This window comes from Electrona antarctica, assembly GCF_951216825.1.
Source record: "Electrona antarctica genome assembly, chromosome: 9".
Classification (NCBI taxonomy): domain Eukaryota; kingdom Metazoa; phylum Chordata; class Actinopteri; order Myctophiformes; family Myctophidae; genus Electrona; species Electrona antarctica.
In genome coordinates, this window is record NC_136790.1 from 11,561,820 (window position 1) to 11,582,718 (window position 20,899).

Below are 20,899 nucleotides of genomic sequence, written 5' to 3' on the forward strand. Positions count from 1 at the left end.
AGCTAGAGCGCACTGAAAAGCCTGTAATAATTACTGCCATTCTGATACATAAAGAAGTTAATGTGTTATTCCTCGTCCTGGACATTCCTTCCTCCTGCACGTAGACACTGAAGTTACCCCTTGTTGACGTCTCGCAACAATATTTACCCAGGGTATCTGGGCTAAGCTCAAGAACTTGTTTCCAGCCAGGCCCTGCTCATAGAACACATTTCATCGTAGTGGTTGATGCCTTGTTCAAGGGCATTTCAGCGGTGGTAATTTTTAACGTGTCGGACGGCTGGTTCGAACAGGGAACCTTCCGGTATCTAGACCGCGCCGCTATCCGTTCGGCCACCGCTGCCACAATGACTCACAACGAACCTCAGCAAACACAACACAACACAACACAACACAACACAACACAACACAACACACAAAACCAACTGTTTTGAAAATTAACATTTGTAATTGATGGCTGTGGCCGTTTATGTCAAAGCCCAAAACCTCTAGCTCGAACCAAAAGGAAATAGCAAATTCACTCATAGGATTCTTGAAGCGATCAAGAGCCACATACATACTGTGTTCCCTGTTATAACTCACATACCTTCAACAGCAGATACAACACAATATACAAACTGTAGATTCACATCAGATTCAGCATTCAATTCCAGAGGCAGAAACGGAACATGTTTCACTGAAACCCAGTCATTGGGTCCCAAAATGACAGTACTAGTACACCAGCTTGAATCATACACACAGCATACAACACAAGCAGCATCAGCAGCAAAGAAGCAAGAAAAACGAAGTTGCTACCTTGAGCCTCCGGCTCTCTCTCTCTAGGTCATGACATCTGGCTAGCTGGCCAGTACTCTCCTCCCAGTATCAATGGCAACCGACCAGCCTCATTCTCCTGGCTGCCATCTTCTCACTCAGCCTTGGATGTTTAGTAGGCTACTGCACACAGCATTTTGGTGTAGTGCAGTGGTCAGGGATTTAGGGCAAGCTGGGTCTGGGGTCATCACCCTGGCTTGTGTACCTGTGGAGCAGGTTGAGAGAGACACCATACGTTTGAGTATAAGTTAGTAAGTAAGGTAGAAACTAGAAAGTGAGCTGACCAAGAGCCACATACTGTACAATACACTGTACCCTGTCAACTCACTATAGCAACAGCAGATAAACATACACACAGCCTGTATCCGTAGGCTATAGCCTACTCACCCTACTGCATACACATGGTTCACATGGCACGCACACTTTCACCCACTTCTACATCTGCAAACTTCATACCTGTGATGTGACAAATAACCTCGACTCTGATTTTGCATTGAGTCCAGGGAGCCTCCCAAAGGGGCTTGAGGTGCAGTATATGACCAGCCTGGCTCCAGCCCTGAATCGCTAGCCACGCGAAATAAAAACATGTTGTGGCGATTCAGTTGAATAATTAAGTGAAACGAAATGAAAATTCAGGCTGAGTGTCAGGCCATATTTATATGACCAGTTTCTGTCTCTCAACAGGTGACATCATCAGCAACAGGCCTGCCCTGTACTCTATTCATTGAGAGCGTTGGCTGGGCCGGGGATGACGGAGGATCCCTTTAGGCACGGTCTACGAATTACTGCTGCCAACTGCACGGTGCATGCCTTGAGCACAAATTAGTGCTCAAGGCACATTAGGTTCTCATGCACCCATCCCTACAAATGCCGAATTAATGAATGAATTAATGTTTTTACAATCTTTACACTTGGTTTTAGTTTAGCTATTTTTAGGTACCATTTACGGTAAGTACTTTTTATTCTGTTGTAAATTTACAAATTTCATTTGTAATTTTTTTAAATTTAAATAAAGGTTATGAATGATAATGATGAATAAATAAATAAAAATAAGTTAAATTAATACTCTATACTCTATCATATTCGAACTTCTTATTCTGAAAACATCCAACATGTAAACAGACCTTTTTAGACAAGTGACAAAAAGCCCCACAGATTCTCACACTCCAAACAAAAGCGTTTTTCTTATTATGTAAATCCAGAGTGGGACAGACAGGGCAGTGAGTGCACTAATGTTGTTTCAGAGCAGACAGATGATGGCCTACATTCTGGCGCCGCTCCGTGGTTTGATGATGGAAAAACTCCTTTCTCATCGCACGCCATTGTTATTGGTTCAAAATGTCATCCACGTTTCCTTGACCAATGGATATCATTTGTTTTCTTTTCTCACGTATCTGTTTTACATACAGACTCCTCCCTGTATTACCCCCCCACACACACACACACCCCACCCCCTCTGTGTGTGATGCTGGACATACACACTACACAGACAGCATGCATGTCTTTTGAGGTGGATATATTAGTCTGTCATTAAGTTTGCACGATCCTCATTAAATTATGTATTATTCTACTTGACACGGACGCAGCGATGCACGACGAGGGTAAGGATCCTAACATGTAACATAATGTAAGTTAGCGCTCTTAATAATACTAATAATATACGCTACATTATTTCACGTTAGCCTATGTGGCGCTAGAGCTCGCGCCATTTATAGGACACAAATGTTAATCAAAAAAATATTGTCACGTTATTATCATTGGTAAGCTTTTGCGAAATGTACTTGATATTCTCCCTCCCTGTTCATGTGTGGTGTGGCTGCGCTGCACCCAGAACAGAACAGACCTATTGAATGAATGCAAACGCCTGGGGAGGAATTATGATGAACGACGATACACCAGCAGAGATAGAAATCTGAGTGGACATAATCCATCTGATGGTGGTGATGATGATGATGGCTTCGTCTCGAACGACGGCATTTATTCTCCTACAATCATGGGGTGAGTGAGTATATACCTGTTAACCACTTAAACCATCTATTCTTCAGTGAAACGGACCTGAGTTGCAACTGACTGTACTGTGCTGTTGGCGAATCGCTTCGCCAGAAATAGCAGATATACAAGCTCACAACGCATGGTGTTGCGATGCGCTGTGAGCTTGTAGATCTGCTATTGTTTTGGCTCGCGTTTTCCAATATGGATGCTGGGGTTCAAGTGATATTTATTAATACAGTCTGCTCTAGTCAGTAAACCATGTCCACATCTGTCTCACAACACGAGTACCAATACCTTTGCATGATTGTTTGTTGCACATAGTATTTCAAGCAATGCATACAATTCTCATTATTTCTCCTCTTGTCTGTAGTAAATAGTCTACATTTAATAGGACTTGGGTTGACATAATTATGCTGATGCCCACTGGACCATATTCCCCACATCCCTTCTGGAGATCATTGCCTACATTACATCTGCCAACGTGACTGATGGCACAGGCGACTCCTTCCCTGGCTGCATCCAGCACACAATACTTTTTATACTATAGTTAATGGTTGCAATGATGCTAATACAATCCGGTCTGAGAGAACATTGTATAGGCCCACTATCCCAGACAGAGCTGAACATTGTCCCATAATTATGTCAACACTGGGTCCCGTGGTTCTCAAAGTGGGGTCCGGGGACCCCCAGCGGTTCTTGAGGGTCTGTAACCCAGTGTATGAATGGAGTGTACAAATGGAACCAAAATACCAAATGGATTTGCTTCCATTTGTTTGCTCTCAGAGTTAGGATAATATAGTGTAGATCAGGGTCCCACAGAATAGATTCTGTCAACTGGGGGTCTGTGGCCTAAATGCATATCATTAAACTGGCCAGGGGGTCATTGGAATGAAAAAGCTTGAGAACCACTCTCTAGGAGTCGCACTCCCAATGAATGGACCATTTATGGGTCTGTAACTCTTGAGTGTACAAATTACAAATTGTTACAGTGTCAGAGAGTTTGATTTTCACTGAACGATTTTACAGTGCAGATTGGGGGTCCCAGAGATCGCAAATTTAAGTAGCCTGATGCATATCAAACTGGTGGTCCTTGAAATTAAAACGCTTGAGAATCACTGCGGTTTAGTCCCCAACCCTCTAGTGTTAATAAGGTCTTTATCCTCTTAAGACTTCCACAAGTGTGCCATGTTATTATCTTTGGGCGTGTTGCTATCAAGCCACAGCATGGTCTGTGTATCATCACCACTTCGTTCCAGGGAGTGTCAAACACACCTGTCTAGTATTTCTAGTTGTTCAGGTGGCAAACATGTTGAGGGGAATTAAGAGTCGTGTTGCGTACGCAGTAAATGCCGAAACCTGCTTTTAGGGTGGGCGTATTGTCATAGCATGGTTGCATAGCATCTCATCTGCATCATCATCAGGAGAGTTTTCATTCAGCTATTTTTGACAGATCAGAATTACTTTGTGGGCAGTCTCATTTTATGGATTCACAAGTCCAGGTGTGCCAGAGAAACAGCACATTATTATTGCAGTATAAATGTAACTATACAAAAAGTTATTAATTGTAAAAGTTTACTTTATCAGTACTTGTGTCCACATTTGTTCTCAGTACAGAGTCATATTTTATACTGTACATTATCTTTTAAACTTTTTATTTGGCATTAGTCAATACAAATAAGCATTGATTTTTCAGAGTGACAACACGTCAGAATTTGTGAATTTGACTATAAGTTAATTTAGAAGTTGGAAATAAAAGATTTGGAGATTCTGAGCAGTGGAATCTGACTGGCCTACTGTATAGCCTGGAGTTGCACCATTCACTGTGAATAGGAATTCTGCACACTACAGTGCATGTGATATGATCAATTACCATGTGTACCAGAGCTGAACTAATTAACAGATTAGACTTGGTTCTCTTCTATCTTACCATTAATTCCATATCTGGATCGAACCATTTAAGAATCTCCTTGCAAGCAATACTATTTTCTTTTGAAAATGTAGTTTCCTTTGAAAAAGTAGGATCCCAATATGCTTACTTAAGCATAAGAATGCATTCTGGGGGACACGGTGGCACAGTTGGTAGTGCTGTCGCCTCACAGCTAGAAGGTCCTGGGTTCGATACCCGCTCGGGGCGCTGTGGGTGCTGGCGGCGTGTTTCCTCCTTCACGTCATCAGTGCCCATACCCGAGGCGGGGTTGGCGAAAGGGCCTTTCTGTGTGGAGTTTGCATGTTCTCCCCGAGTCCCCTAGGGTAAGTACCCTCACAAAAAACATGCAGTAATCCTGGTCTCTAAACTGCCTCCCCCTGGCCAGCCGGGGCGCCTGATGGAGGGGAAAGGAACTGGTTGGAATAACGTGTTCCTTCCACGCGCTACGTCCAACCAGGGAAACTCCCCCCTGTCAGGTGTAAAGGAGCAACTTGGACACTCAGGCATGAAGGAAGCATGAGTTCAAGTCCGTTGCTCTCCCCATGTCCCCCATATATGGGGACTAGGTTGGCGGAGGGTGTGTAGAGCCCAGGATCACATTAGATAATTGACACAGGGGTGAAGAAAAATGGGTTACAAAATCATGGGATAAAAAATTATTTAAAAAAAGAATGCATTCTGTGGCGATACAAAACAGAAAGGTATATAGAAACGTAGGACACAATGCCCCTTTATGCTCCCCTAGGTACAGGCTATGTTCTCTTGACCCAGTACCAGGATAATTGAAGACCTCTTGAAAGAGGGAAGACTCTAATCAGAACTAGAATAGGATGAGAAGTTTCAGTTCCTGAGGCTATAAATAAAATGTGGTTTCTGTGCAGAAATCCTCAACTATTTGAGGGTTTGAGGAAGTAGTAGGTATGCATTCAGACAATACAATCCGTTTCAGACATTTGAACCAGTTGTCTAGACTCACCCCTGGGGCATTGGTTGAAACTTGGCCCCATTTAGAATACTGGGTTGAGTCAGTGGGTTCTTCTATAAGTGGCACTGGTTGTATAACTGACTATATGCAGTAAACCTAATAAACTAAATAAGTCTTTTGTGGAAATCAGGCTTTCCTCTGAAAGCGCTCTCCCTATTACTCATTAAACATCATTTGAGTGCATGTGCAGGGTCACCCAGAACTGGCCTAGTCCCACTTTTCTTTCCACAACTGGTGTGATAATGTATTGACTTGACTTCCGGTTGCCCTGCCATCGGCCCACATTATTGATTGGTCCGATGTGTTGAACAACGCCTTTTATGGAAGACTGAGAGTCACAACTCAATCGGACCATTAATTTACCACCTTTGCCGTCCTTTCGATCTCTGTGTCCATTTCTCTCCCTCTCTCATATCCAGATATAGTACCTCACTCTGTTATCCCACAATTTATTGTGTGTGTGTGTGTGTGTGTGTGTGTGTGTGTGTGTGTGTGTGTGTGTGTGTGTGTGTGTGTGTGTGTGTGTGTGTGTGTGTGTGTGTGTGTGTGTGTGTGTGTGTGTGTGTGTGTGTGTGTGTGTGTGTGTGTGTGTGTGTGTGTGTGTGTGTACTGTATCTCACTGTACTCTCTCGTTTTCCCCCTCCACAGTGCTACAGTATGTCCTGTGTCGCGACGTCAGTCTTCCCACTGGGCCCGTGTACCGCGTGGCAGGGTTCCCCCTCTCTCTGCCATGTGCAGTGACGGGGTATCAAGGCTCGCGTACCCAGGACTTTGAGTGGTTCCTGTACAGGGACGACGCCGGAGGCAGGCAGATGGGAGTGGTGTCCACCAGGGACCAGGGCTTTCCCTACGCTCCGTTCCAACAGCGGGTGCTGTCGGGGGAGGTGAGGGTGGAGAGGGACTCCGGGGACACGGCCAGGCTGGTGGTGCAGCGGCTGCGGCCTGACGACCAGGGCAAGTACGAGTGCTACACCCCCAGCACGGACAGCACCTACCAGGGGAATTACAGCGCGTCGGTTGTTGTCAAAGGTGAGAGAGGCGTCTCTTTGGTCGTGGCAGAATCAGATGTATCACTTGAGTTTTGTTTTGAGGGGATGTAGCCCGTTGCCGGCATTTTCCAGTTCAGTGATGAAGTTTCAATATATTACAACTGTTGCAACTAACGAATTTCTCAATTATTAGATTACAACTTACAAGATGCCTGTTTTTCCTAAAATTAATATATAATTTCTATCAACGAATCGACACAAAATCATTCTAATAGTCTATTGTTTTTATAATCAACTAAATCAATTAGTCTAATGAACCCTATTTTATACTTTGTTCGAACAACGGTGTCACAACAATGACTTTGTTGAACATGGTACTGCTGTCCGCTAGATGCGTGACATGTTTCAGGCTGGCGAATGTCAATTAAATACTGGCACTCGTCTCGTCACCTGTACTGTCATTATCGATCCCAGTTTCTGTTTGGCTCTCACATGCTCTTCATATGCAAAACTGTCCTGCTTTGCCTCGAATGCCCGCTTCTGCATCACAACAAACACTTTTAAAAAGCAATCATGTTGAATTATTCACGTTGACCATTTTTCCTTTTTCAATTGCTTTAGCATCACAGTCTAACTCTATGCTGTTCCTGCAGCTAAAGAATGAATATCACCGTAACAGCCAACTAATCCCCCCCCCCCCCCCCCCCCCCCCACACACACACACACAAACATTTGTGGCTAAAGCATCCTTTAGATGGGCTCACTTTCAACTGCCCCAGTTTCATAATTCTCTCGGGTGTTTCTAAACATAGAAAGAACAGTGTGTCGCAGTTTGGCAATAGAATTTCAATTTGCCATATTTTGTGTCCATCTGGCTCTTTCTGCAGACGTACTTACTCTCTAACATTATTGCCTGTCTGCTTCCCTTCTGCTCTCCCACAGTGATCCCAGACACGCTTCAGATCAGCTACACCCGTTCGCTGACGGGCCAGCCCATGCCAGAGGGGGCGGGGCTGACGCTGAAGTGCTCGGCCAGCGTCCAATCCGCGCAGCACACGCACGTGTCGGTCACGTTCGGGAGGCGTGGCGTCGAAGGTTTTGGCGGCGGGGCAGGTGGAGAGGTCAGCATGGTCAGAGAAATCATCAGCGTGGACCGGCTACTGGGGATCGTCCCCGGACCCGGCGGGACTTACAAGAAACGCTATGACGAAGGAGAGATCACGTTGGAGAAACGGGCGGGAGTGCGTGGACAGGACCAGTACGTGATGAGGATGCGGGCGGTGGAACCGCAGGATTCTGGGTCGTATTTCTGTGAGGCCTCTCAGTGGATTCTGGATCCTGATGGCACATGGCAGAAGATTGCACAAAGAACGCTGGACATTGGCAACCTGACTGTTCAGCCACTAGGTCAGTGTAACTATACAGTAACTAATATGGCAATAGGGCTATCATGGCAATTAACCGAAAAGATATACTGTGTATATATACTGATATTTAGAACCCAAAAACGACTTAATCTTGCTCATGTTGATAGAATAATCAAGAATCAGTTATTTTTGTGTGATCATTTTATTTATTATATATCAGTTAATCAACTTTCTTTTTTAATGGTTAATGTGGTTAAACGCTAACGTGACATGGATGCGTTCCAGGTCTCAATGGATTAAACAAATAATCGATTAGTGTGATTAACCACTTACGCCCTGTATTATACTCCGTTGCACAATGGTGGCATACAAAGATAACGTACAAAGAATAGTGAAGATAGCGGATCTGCAAGCTCATCAACACGTCACTTTCCTCACTGGAATTATAATAGTTCATTGATCATAATCGAGGCAAAGGTTTGAAATAATCATATTTTTTGAAGAAATACGGTAACCTGACCGACGTCCGTCCAGTGACTACTGAGGTCAGTGTAACTAACCAGAAAATGCACAAATGTCTCTGTGCATATAATAGGCTACATAATTGCGTTAGCTCTAGTTTCAGAAACACCCCTGATCTTAACCTGACGTCGAACAAAAAAAAAAGTCTTCTGATAGAATATATATTCAAAGATTTGTGCCGCATTTTCTACAAGTGGCGCGCTACGAGCTTGTAGATCTGCTATTTTTCAATAGCTAAAGCATAACATAATGCTTAGTTAAAACACCAAAAGGGGTTCCCGCCCAGAATGGGTTAACAAAATGTAATTACAATAAACAGAGGCGAAATTGTCTGAACTCCCTGAACACACACAGGTTAGGCCAAGGATCCAAAGGCTTGGGTCTTCTTGAGAGACGACTGTGGTTTGCTCTCTGCTTGTCAAGTTTATAGCACTGGATTATTAGGTTGTCAAGGAAATGATAACAATGGGTTTGGTCTTGTAGTTGTGGGTTCATTGGTCTCTTTCCAAAATCTAGACAAGCCCTGACTGGTATGGGCGGTTTATTGCTTGGGTAAGTGATCGACTGGCCGGAAGCCTTGTTTGCTTGCTGATTAACCAACTGGATGGTTGGATGGATGGTTGGCAGACTGGATTGCTGGCTTAACCAATTTATCTGGCTGGTGGTGTGAGAATAAACAGATGCACTAAAATGACTGGAAGGTTTACACTTGGGGCTCCATTTTCGTCATCGCTAAACCCCTTATCCCTAAACTTCTTTGCCTTTTTTACTATTTCGAATTTTTTTTGAATAGTTCAACTAGCCAATCTACATTGACACGTTGTGAGCTTGTAGACTGGCCATTTTAACTATTCAAAAATGTTTTGCAAAATAGTAAAAACAGGCAAAGACGTTTAGGGATAAGGGGTTTAGCGGTAACGAAAATGGAGCCCATAGTCTTCAAGACTGCCCGACTGACCAGCTTTACTGTCTTGCGGAATATATCCAGATGTGGCTTTGATACTTGAATGTATAGCTGGCCTAAAGCTGGGTAGCTAGCACCTTGGCTGACTGCCTCGTGCCTAGCTCGGTTTGACTCAGCCTTTTCTTTGCATCAGGGGTTCAGCCTTGGGTTACTTGCAAGAGCAGGGTCTTTTCTTTGCTCCAAAAGATTCTATGATTGAGTAGAATCTTCCATCAGCAGGATTGACCTTGGAACACCACTGACAACATTAACCCATTTTGGGCGGGAACCCCTTTTGGTGTTTTAAAGCATCATGTTATACTTTAGCTATTGAAAAATAGCAGACCTACAAGCCGCGCTATGAGCTTGTAGATCTGCTATTTTTGAAAAATCGTGAAAATGTGCCTCAAATCTTTGAATATATATTATTACAGAGTGAACATTGTAACACAAATCTTTGCGTATGGGGATGTCCCTGGAACTACATATTTTCAGATGGGGGGGGGGGCGGAGGCATATTACATATCATTTTTGGGGTCCTTGACATGAAATATTGAGCACCACTGATACAGAAACACATGGTTTTTCAGAAAACTGTCAGGATTTTGAAGACATTTTTTAAATTTCAACGTCAGGCCTAAATGGGTTATAACCACTGAAACCCTGACAATGATTGCCATTGGCAAGGAATGAGTTAAACACTTTTCCACATGCCTCAGTCTCTTACCTTTTTTTTGCCAACACTCTTTCACACTTAACAATTGTTGTCATGACACTATAGCCTATTGCAGAATACTGATGATTCCCCAAGCAACTATGTATGCGTCAAGATTAACCAGACATGACTTAGGCTAGTTGAGCTGGAAGTGAACATGGCACGTCTACTTCAGCTTCAGCACTGCATTTCCTCAATGCCTTTCATTGTTATCTTCTCAGGCAGACGCATCAGTGTTTTATGCAGTAGTTGTCTCTGTGCACTGCCTATTGTGTTGTTATTATGGCCTGGCACTGTGCCAGTTGTTTATGAATAATTCATCCATTGTTGAGCAGTTCTTTATTTGAGATAAGTGCTAGTGTAGTTAAATGCTGTCTTGTTGCTGTATGATTACAAGTGATTGCAGGCGAGGGAACAAATGTCTGGCTTTGTATGCGGTCTGAATGAGAGTGTCCCCATGATAAATTGGTGGAAATTCCAATGTTCATTTCTTCTACGTACTTGTACCGAGTGTATCCAACACAATCATGTATCATTTTCAATTTGTTTACGGCAAAACGATCCTTTTACCTTATCAGTAGAGATGTAAATGGACATTAACCAGTGATCTGGTTTATCATTGTATTGACATCCAATACAGTGATAGATTGAAAGATGGAAATTTTGAATTATTATTTATTGTTATTTTTAAATCACATTTATTGTCTTCACGTTCAGCAGCTACGTCGTGTGTGTGTGTGTGTGTGTGTGTGTGTGTGTGTGTGTGCGTGCGTGCGTGTGTGTGTGTGTGTGTGCGCGTGTGTGTGTGTGTGTGTGTGTGTGTGTGTGTGTGTGTGTGTGTGTGTGTGTGTGTGTGTGTGTGTGTGTGCGCGTGCGTGACCTTTGCTCTAGTATTCTAACATCTCCCCTTCTGCCTTCATGTTTCCAGTGGAGACCCTGAGTGTGAGCTCCACTCCCAGAGGGGAGGTGACCCTCCAGGCTGGCTCGCCACTCACGCTGACCTGTGAGGTGTCGGGGCTGCCTGCCGGAGGAAGCTCTGGCCTGCTGGTCCAGTGGATGAAGAGGGGTTCTGTGAGCACCGACGACGGAGTGGGTTCCAGAGGAGGCGTGGAGGTAAGCGTGCTCGGTCTGTCTGTGTTGGGTATAAATATAGCTGCTAGTAGTAGTAGGGCTGGGCAATTATCCCATTTTGACCTGAGATCAGATTCTAAAAAATGTCTTCTACATCCTGACGGTTTTCTGAAAAAGCTATGTTTCTATGTCAGTCGTTCTTCGATTTTTCAAAAATAGCAGACCTACAAGCTCGTATGAGCTTGTAGATCTGTTATTTTTTTTAATAGCTAAAGCATAACATAATGCTAACACCAAAAGGGGCTCCCGCCCAGAATGGGTTATATATTGAAATGTACTGTATATCGGATGAATGTCTACACACTGCTGACATAATAGACCAGGGTGGTCAGGATAGGGAGGGGAGAACAATCTTTGTCGCTGTGCTAGCGAGTCGCGACTCCTACAGCTCGGGTGGTGCCTGTCAGCGGGGGTGTTGAACAGGACCGAGGCAGTAGGACCGAGGCACTTCGTCCTCCCGGTGGGGGCTCCTCACTGGTAGGTGAGGCAGTAGGTATCCCCGGTCCCAGCCTATACTCATCTGCGACGAGAAAAGCCTGGTCACAACCTAATAGGCAGAGAGTGCATAACCGGAAGTGTCGGTCCGGAACATCCGTCAGATGTATTTCCCCCGGATATGATATTTTCTGACCAATTACAATACTTCATACTTTCATTCACGGAGAATGTAAACGGATTTGTAAAAGGTCGACGTCATTTCCTTGAGCGGTACTTCCGCCAAAATCCAGCAATGCACTCTACAGCGTGGGTCTTGCCCAGCGTGGGCAGTAGGGTACAACAGCAGTGACTAAAACACAGGCATGTGTGGGGAGGATTAAGTGGCATAATGACTACATTGGCTAGATAATAATAATCTTTATTGTCCCGGAGGATATTTGTCTTCTACTCAAATGTTTTAAACACCCACTCACAAAAACATAGCTGGTAGACCAAAGTATGGGTGTACTCGTATGCATGCGTGACCATGTTCTTCTTCAAAAACGTTAGCAAATTAATAAATAACTGAGGTTCCATTCAAAAAAAAAAAGGAAAAAAAAGGGTGAAGGATAGAGTTCCTAGACAGGTAGGTCAAAAAATACGAACAAGTGAGTAAAGTCTTTGTATAATGCAACAAATGCTTATTGATAGCATCAAATATGCTTCTTTTCATTTTGATTAGGCTTACAGAGACAATAAGAACAGCTGTGTGCAGAAAACGGCAGGTCAGCTATTTCTGGTACACAACCAGTTATAAAGCAGGCACTAGCAATGCATTTCAAGTGTGAACCCTTCGTCAGGCAGGCAGTAAGGTCAACGTCTGATCCTGCAACATCAGCCTAATAATGTGTATGGTGTCCAAAAGGTGGAGGTGGCGCGGATGAGCCCAGATGGTGTCGTCAGCTGGGGAGACGACCTCAGCCGCGGCGGTGGGGGCTCCATGGAGAAGGTGGAGGAGGGCAGGTACTCCCTGAGGCTGTTCTCCGCCCGCCCGTCTGACTCAGGGGTGTATCGTTGTGCAGTGAGTGTGTACGCTGGCAGGAGCAACCCCAGTCCCTCCAGTCCCGCCACCATCACCCAGAGGTCTGAGGGAGTCACTGTCAACCTCAAGACCAAAGGTAAGAGACTGTGACTATGTTGCAGGGTTTAGCAATTAACCCAAACGTTTATCGAAAATGATAATCTAGAATGAATAACCGACTTATAGATGAAGAAACGAGCAGCACCTTTTAGCCTAGCTCAATGCTGCAGACGGTCTTAAGGTGGCCTTACACTAGCCGATAATCGGGCATTTTTGACGCTCGGGGGTTGCCCGACCGCTCAAAGCGCGATCGCGATCGGCCCGATCCACATCAAGAATGTTTGATATTTGCTCTGCCCCGCTCCGATTATCCTGTAGTGTGTGGTGCTATCAGATTTCAGATTGAAAAAAATCGGCTAGTGTAAGGCCACCTTTAGTCTCAGTTCTAGCATCAATTCACTGTGATGGATAGTTGGGCTTTTGCATTTTGAATAAGTGTTTACAAAAACGGCTCGCCTCAACATTTCAGTCTCACTAGGCCAACTTGCTTCCTTTTAGTTGCTATCGTATGAGCTAGTTATAATTTAAATATGATGATTAAATCACATATGTAAATGGATGGTTAGACTTCCTCAAACACTGACTAAGCATAGTGTGTGCAATGTAGGAGGCGAGTAATGAATAAACAGAACTGTGTGTGTGACTTGCGGAAGTTGTTGAGATAAGGTGTACACGCAGTGCTTTGACCGTGGGTATGCCATTGGTGTGAGTCATTTGTTTGCTTTAATTTATGATGCTGATTATCTTAGAGGACAACATGAAGGATGAAGGCTTGGCCTTTTAGGGGAGAGACAAAAAAAAAGCAAGCCATCATTTGGTTCTTTGATTTATGGCATACAAACTTCATCAACATTTTGGTTTCGTCGACCTTAAATCAGCTGCCAACTCAACGGTGTTCAATGTTAACTGAGGTGACAACCCAAAATGTATTTATTGTTGATAGGACACCTGCCCTTAGGCTCCCATGAATGTCTATGAATGGACGTGCGTGTGCACAAACGCTCGCATTCATTTAACCCATTTTAGGCGGGAACCCCTTTTGGTGTTTTAAGCACTATGTTGTACTTTACAGAGTGCCGCGCTACAAGCTTGTAGGTCTGCTATTTTTGAAAAATCGTTGAAAATGTGGCCCAAATGTTTGAATATATTCTTTCAGAGCGAACATTTTTAACTCAAATCTTTGCTTCTGGGGGGTCCCTGGAACAACATATTTTCAGATGTGGGTCGGCGGCCAATTACATATCATTTTGGGGCTCTTTGACATGTAATAGTTTGAGAACCACTGATATATTGGAAACATTACGTAGGTCAAAATGGGTTAAGGGGCCCTGTTTTTTAGGGGTTGAAAATATTGTCACCTCATGCTAAAAGACAACCGGAATGTAGCGGAAATATAACGCCCGTCCATTTGTTGTGTCGTCCATTCGCCGTGCCATAACTAAACACACACCAACCTCTCCACCCTCCACAGAAGTGCTGGTCAGTGCCGTGGCGGAGCTCGCCCGAGGTCCGCTGCTGAAGAGAGGCAGCACCATCGCCCTGATCTGCAACGTCACCGTGACGACCACAGGCCCCGCCCAGCTGCAGCTCCAGTGGCTGCGGCGGCCGATCCCCGAGCCGGTCGTCATCAAGGGAGGGCAGCCGCCGATAAACCTCCCGGTGGAGGACACGCCCAGGCCGGTAGCCTCTCTCACCTACGAGGGCGTGGCTCAGATCTACGCCAACGGGAGCGAGGTCAGCGTCGAGCGGCTGTCGGCCAACAGCTACAGACTGAGGGTCCATTTTGCGAGCCCGGAGGACCAGGGTCTGTACGTGTGCCAGGCCCAGGTGTGGGGGCAGGACCCCCACGGGAGCTGGTACAACACGGGGGCTAAGGCGGAGTCGTCTGACGTGACGGTGTACCTGTACGCCCGAGGTAAGCAGCTTACTGTTTCGCCATGCCAAAGTAAAATTGAGCCGAAGTGGCATGAAACTTCGTCTTGAAACATCACCTTTGGTGGTCGTTCTTGTCCCTTCCCAGCACATGCCTTTTTAACTTTAGATTTGCCTGCTTTATGATGTCTACCGTTTGCTTAAAAAGAAAAATACAGGCAAGACCCATGCAGGCATTTATTCACCTCAGTAAACAGCAGTAATTGAGCCACATCAACAACATCAAGTCATGGGTGATAGAATTTAATTAGTAAATCAATCTTTTCAATCTATTCTCGGCTAGACTTTTGAAATCAATCCATGCTGGGGTGTTTTTTTTTAGATTAGTCTGTTTTTCAGCTCTAAGCCTTGCTCTGTTTTTCCCATACAAACATTTAATGATGCCTTTCTTTTCTTTTATTTGTTCCTTCTTTTCCAGTTCTTGACCTCCTCCTCATCCCGCTCATTATTGGAGTGTGCTCAGCTCTGTTTGTGGGCATTTTCATTATCGCCACTGTAACCTGTTGCTTCATGAAAAGACTGCATAGGCAGCGGGGTCAGAAGTAGATGTGAAATCTTGGTTTATGAAGCGACAGCCAGCGGTGGTTGTACATGGATGCAACATGGATGAAATGATCCAGGTGATGAATGAGTTGGACTCGTTTAGCTAGTAACGAGCCAGGGTTGGATCCATCTCAAAGACGCTGGACAAGTGAGAGATTATTGGTCGTGTGGAACGGACAAGAAAACTGCCTGCTCAGAAGTCATACACAGTATCTTGGGGATGTTCCAAGACAAGATGAGCCAAACTTTTTGTCCCTTAAATATTTTCTATTTACCAACCTACCTAGATGTTTGCGTGGATTAATGGTATTATTTTAGACTAAAAGAAAGTTTCATTGCCACAAAATATTGAAGGGGACAATTCAGGTAGTACTTTACACAAAACAAAGAACACAAATATTGCTGATATTGTTTAAGTCTGTTGGTTCCAATGTTCACAATCGAATGGCATGCTATTTTATTACAGTAACGGTGATGTCTAAACACTGCCTGCATGTTTTAATCTCTGCTGTCAGAAAGTCACTCAATGCAGATGTGAGCGGCACAGCAGCCAGGAAAGCTTAGAGAATGCCTAATTTATACAGCGTCATACAAAATCCTGCAAGCTCCCAACGCGTCGTTGGGAGCTCGCAGATACCGTTGTATGACAAATTATATGAGAGGACTTTCCACTGCCTGCAGTGAAAGCGCTTCTCTCTATGACTTAATAAGGAATGCACTTGCCCAGGAATATGACAATGCTAGGACTAGTTGCATAGCATTCCAACTGAAAGCATTCCTTTATCAGTTCATCTCAGCTCATTTGCTGAAGTGAATCTTCTGTATATACTAAACCACTTGTGTACAGTGGACAAGGATAACTGGTAGAGTTACGTTATTCGTCATGCACTGAGCTGAACTATGTAAATACTCCCAAGATAGTTCTGCTGTTTTTATTTGACTCCATGTAACTAAATAAGAGAGACACTACTTGAAATGCCGCATTCGTCTTTAGCAGGACGCAAGGACTGTCTAAAGAGGACGAGACGCGAAGACCGTACGGGCGACGCCATGTTGCTTATGGTGCTCCATGGAAGGAAAGAAACATGCGCAATGGGCTATATGCAGCCAACACTTCCGCGTTCAGCTTCCTTGGTCTCAACTGCACATGTTTCTTTCCTTCCATGGAGCACTATAAGCAACATGGCGTCGCCCGTACAGTCTTCGCGTCTCGTCCTCTTTAGACAGTCCTTGGCAGGACGGCGAGGACGAGCTAGTTTAACATTCTGCAGTAGTTTGTTTGCGGCACTCAGAGACAAAAATTGAACTGGGGCAAAAGCCAATCTACTCTTTTACTCCCCCTCGGCTGATAAGTCATGTTGCTGTCCTTGGCTAGAATCCATTTGTTTTATGTCCTTCCCGGGTCTCACGCGTGGGAGATCAAACACCTGCCGCTTCAACAAGACTGAATCCTCCCCGCTTTGACCCGGTGTATATATTGCACTTATGAACTTCATGCAGTGCTACTTGTCAACCAGTAAGTGTCCTACCCCAGGGGTTCTCAACGTTTTTGGCCGGGGACCCCCGGAAATGCTTTGGCAATGTCTCGGGACCCCCGCCCCGCCCCCTCCCGACCCCCAATATAAATTGACTGCTACAATAACCTTAAACCATTTTGGGCGGGAACCCCTTTTGGTGTTTTAAGCATTGTTATAGTTTAGCTATTGAAAAATAGCAGATCTACAAGCTCATAGCGCGCCACCGAGTGGCGCGCTACGAGCTTGTAGGGCTGCTATTTTTGAAAAATCGTGAAAATAAAATTAACCCCCCTAAAATAATTTGGCGACCCCCCGAGGGGTCGCGACCCACGGGTTGAGAACCCCTGTCCTACCCAACACCAGGGTTTACATTTTGCCAAAATGGAGGAGTAGGGAGACCAACTCCAACCTCTGCAGATTTACTAGTTATAATTACCACGGCCATACAGATTTTATAAAATCACATTTAAGCTAGTATGCTGGATGCATTTCCATTTTCGATCGCTGATTCCTTTTTGTTTGTTGCTCTTGGTTGAGGCAAACAAACAGTACTTCTGTTCTACTGCTATCAGTAAATACATAGGAAAACAGTGTGGTTTTCAAACATACAGGCACACCTTCCTAGCAAACAGCTTGTAGCTATTTTAATTATTTCTGAACATTTGTGAAATCATTTTTGAAATAACTTTAGCCTATAATGTAAGGCCCAAAATAGGAGCACCGTGTTGAAAGTGGTTAAAATGTATTTTTTTAGCATATGGACTTTGCCTCTGTATTTGGTATGCGGTGCGTGACACACTATTGCTCTGTCCCCAAGATAAAAAAGGAAAAGGCCTCCGGCGTATAGTCACATGAGCGAGCAGGGTTCACTGAGGTCCTCCTTTATATCAGCGTTCAAACATTTATCATGTGGTTTTCAGCCAGACGTGTGTAGTGCCAAGAATTATGACTAGTTATTGCTGCTGGCCTCCTGAAATCTGTCTGCCAGACAGATATGTTAAATCAGAGTAGTAAATATGGATGGGTTCCATCCTCCTCTCTTTGTTTTATAGTCTAGACAGTCAAGCAAGCGGTTCCGAATAATGACTGCTGATGAATTACTGTCAGGTTCCCTCATTTGATGGGAGGGAAAGTGTATTGTGAAAATGGATGCTCATCTCACGTCTTCATATGAAGCCCATGGATGCTCATCTCACGTCTTCATATGAAGCCCATTAGCTGCCACTGAATGCAATAAAAGAGCCTGAATCGTTTTTCTCAGAATTCTGAGTTTCTTTTTTTTTTGTGAAAACAAAAGCTTTTCCCTTTTTGTTTTTAATAGCAGATCTACATGCTTATGAGCTTGATCTACAAGCTTGTGAACATATATATATATAAGAAAATAGGATATTTAATTCAGTGGCAGAAATGGCCGTTCATATGTTGAGGTCCTCTCCCTGTTATTGTCATGAGCCATGCATTACTTCTCCATCGTAACAGTCTTGTTAAGATGGTTTACAAGTAACTCTTGGTTTACAACTGTCTGTAACCACCCCACCTCCTCCCCCAACCTGCATTCTCTCCAAGCCCTGATTATAAACGTTGTCAATGAACATTTAGGAAATCAGATCACATCTCTTCCTTTGTTTTGTTGCTGAGCCACTTCACCCCAACAGTCGAGCCGTTCGTTTTTGTCCTGTGTGATCACACCGACATGCACGCGTATGCACGCACGCACGCATTCACCAACGCAAGCACGCGCGCACTCAGTAGCAGCAGCAATACAATGCTGAATGACTCTTCACAGAGAAAGAGTATGGCCGTTCAGTGCTCTGTAATCCTTGTGTCGTTGATGGCTGCTGCACCCCCTCCCCTCCCCCCTCTCTCTCTCGCTGTGTCAGTGTGGCTTATACGCACATCTGATTTTGTCTCTGTCGAGTGGAAACCTTGTATGCCCAAAAGTGTTAATACAGTTCAGGAAATGAGAAAAGAATAATACCCGTGTTCGAATGGAGGCAATCCATTATGTAGTCACTATCACACACTCTCGTGGATACTTGTAATTGGTCCAGTATTCATAAAACCCACAGACACATGTAACCACTCTTCAGAAATAGCCGATCTACAAGCGCCTTTTTGTGAGATACTGTTGTATCACAACGTAGGATATTCATTTCCAAAATAAAGCTAGTTAAAACATGGACATACAAGGTTTCTGTCCAACAGTAACATTGTATTATTTACCCATGTGACAGTAGTGGCCACTTCTCGAAATTGTATTTTTTTTGTTGCACTGTATTGTTTTTACTAAGACATAAATATGTTGTGCATAGCACAATATTGTCTATATTATATTTGAAGCTTTAGGCTAATGTTCAGAATGGCTGACCAAATCCGATGTTTGGCCTATCCAGATCGGAATAAGATGGTACAGCAAAAACACACCCAAACTGATTTTTATTGCAAATCACATTTAAACCACACTACTAGGTGGTTTGAAATGTAGAATGGAGATAGATGTTCTGTTTTGGGTGAGCAGCACCCTCCTATAGAATCACTAAGTCTAGTTAGTGTGGGTCCCACCAAATGGACCCTTGCAAGTTTGTAACTCTGAGAGGGTACTTTTTTTTAAATATATTTGGGACCCCAATCAACACTGTAAGATTCACATTGTTAATTTAATTTAATTTGTGGACAGTCGGTCCTAAACATCGTATTTGAGAATGAAAATTTGTATTTGCCTGCCAGTCTGAACAAAAGCCTTATTATTAACCACTTCAGTGAAGGCGTGGCCATATTTTATATGGCTTGTTTACCTATGCTTTAATATTGTACCACTTCTTGTGTATCTGCGGTTTTATTTTGCAACCATTGAAATACAGAAAATAATGTTTGTTTGTTATGGTGCTTTGGCAAAAGCTGCCATTCAATAAATCAATAAACCACTCCAGATCTACATAATGTTACTGTGGTGCGTGTGGTGTTTGTTGCAAATGGACACACTGCAGAGTCCTTTGAAAAGCTGCAATGGTCCATCCATTAGAGAGAATGAGGGTATTGCAGTGGGCCTACAGTATATCCTGACATTTTGTGGGCAGTGACAGAGAGTGCCTATAAAAGTTGTCCGGTGGCATTTGAAAAGCTTCCATCTTTCATTTATACTACCTTTCCTGTAGATGCAGCAGTTTCTTAACCCATTCAGGCCTGACCTCAAAATTGTAAAGAATTCTTCTAAATCCTCCAGTTTTCTGAAATAAATATTTTCACGATTTTTCAAAAATAGCAGACCTACAAGCTTGTAGCGCGCCACTCGGTGGCGCGCTATGAGCTTGTAGATCTGCTATTTTTTAATAGCTAAATTATAACATAATGTTTAAAACACCAAAAGGGGTTCCCGCCCAAAATGGGTTAAGTTATATCCTGCCGAGCCGAGATATATGCTATTTATATTGTTCTATGATGCCACCTAAAATACAATCTTGATGAACATTGTTTTTATACTTGGAAATTAAACTATAACGGTGATTATCAACCTGTGGGTCGGGGCCAACTGGTGGGCCATGAGGATATTACAAGTGGGTACCCACAATCCCACATAACTGGGAAATGCTAAGATTATATTGATAATGTAACATAAATATAAAAAATGGTCAGTATCAGGTCAGTATCATGGTAGTATCGTGTCAATATCATGTTGATTGAAATGTGAAATATTGAATCAGAATGTGGCCCTTCTATTCCACTGGGCCAAACGAGTTTAATAGCAGATGAAGTAGAAGTTGACCCAGCGTTACGTCATTAATGTAAATACTGTTCCAACAATAACCCCCTTCTTCCTGTCTGACTTCACAGGGAAAGATAAACAGGCTCGTTGGCATACTGGAAAGATACCGTTTACCTAACAGAGGGTCAAGGACCCGTTTCTAGAGAGTACATTTCCTGGGATTTGTTTATTTTTCTTTCTCTTATTTCTAACAATGTTTTTGTTC

At 43.8% G+C, this 20,899-nt stretch overlaps 1 protein-coding gene across 4 annotated transcripts; it reads left to right on the forward strand.

Moving 5' to 3' along the window:
• The first annotated feature begins 2,277 nt into the window (after nt 1-2,277).
• Nucleotides 2,278-19,871, forward strand: igsf8 (immunoglobulin superfamily, member 8). 4 transcript variants are annotated; one of them, XM_079510361.1, is made up of 8 exons: nt 2,278-2,411; nt 2,647-2,808; nt 6,363-6,743; nt 7,646-8,110; nt 11,179-11,363; nt 12,724-12,976; nt 14,411-14,854; nt 15,290-19,871. In XM_079510361.1, the coding sequence occupies exons 2-8, from the start codon at nt 2,745-2,747 to the stop codon at nt 15,415-15,417; spliced, it is 1,920 nt and encodes a 639-aa protein (XP_079366487.1). In that variant the 5' UTR covers nt 2,278-2,411; nt 2,647-2,744; the 3' UTR covers nt 15,418-19,871. The 4 variants fall into 4 exon arrangements, with proteins under 4 accessions (XP_079366487.1, XP_079366490.1, XP_079366488.1 ...); XM_079510364.1 differs by having other exon boundaries at nt 2,284-2,437; nt 2,642-2,808; XM_079510362.1 differs by having other exon boundaries at nt 2,284-2,437.
• Nucleotides 19,872-20,899: the final 1,028 nt, after the last annotated feature.

Bases quoted from the DNA above. Each gene is read 5' to 3' on its own strand.
- igsf8 (XM_079510361.1), top strand. From the start codon at position 2,745: ATGGTGGTGATGATGATGATGGCTTCGTCTCGAACGACGGCATTTATT. The intron at 2,809-6,362 runs GTGAGTGAGTAT...CCCCCTCCACAG, and splicing joins TATTCTCCTACAATCATGGG to TGCTACAGTATGTCCTGTGT. The intron at 8,111-11,178 runs GTCAGTGTAACT...TCATGTTTCCAG, and splicing joins CCTGACTGTTCAGCCACTAG to TGGAGACCCTGAGTGTGAGC.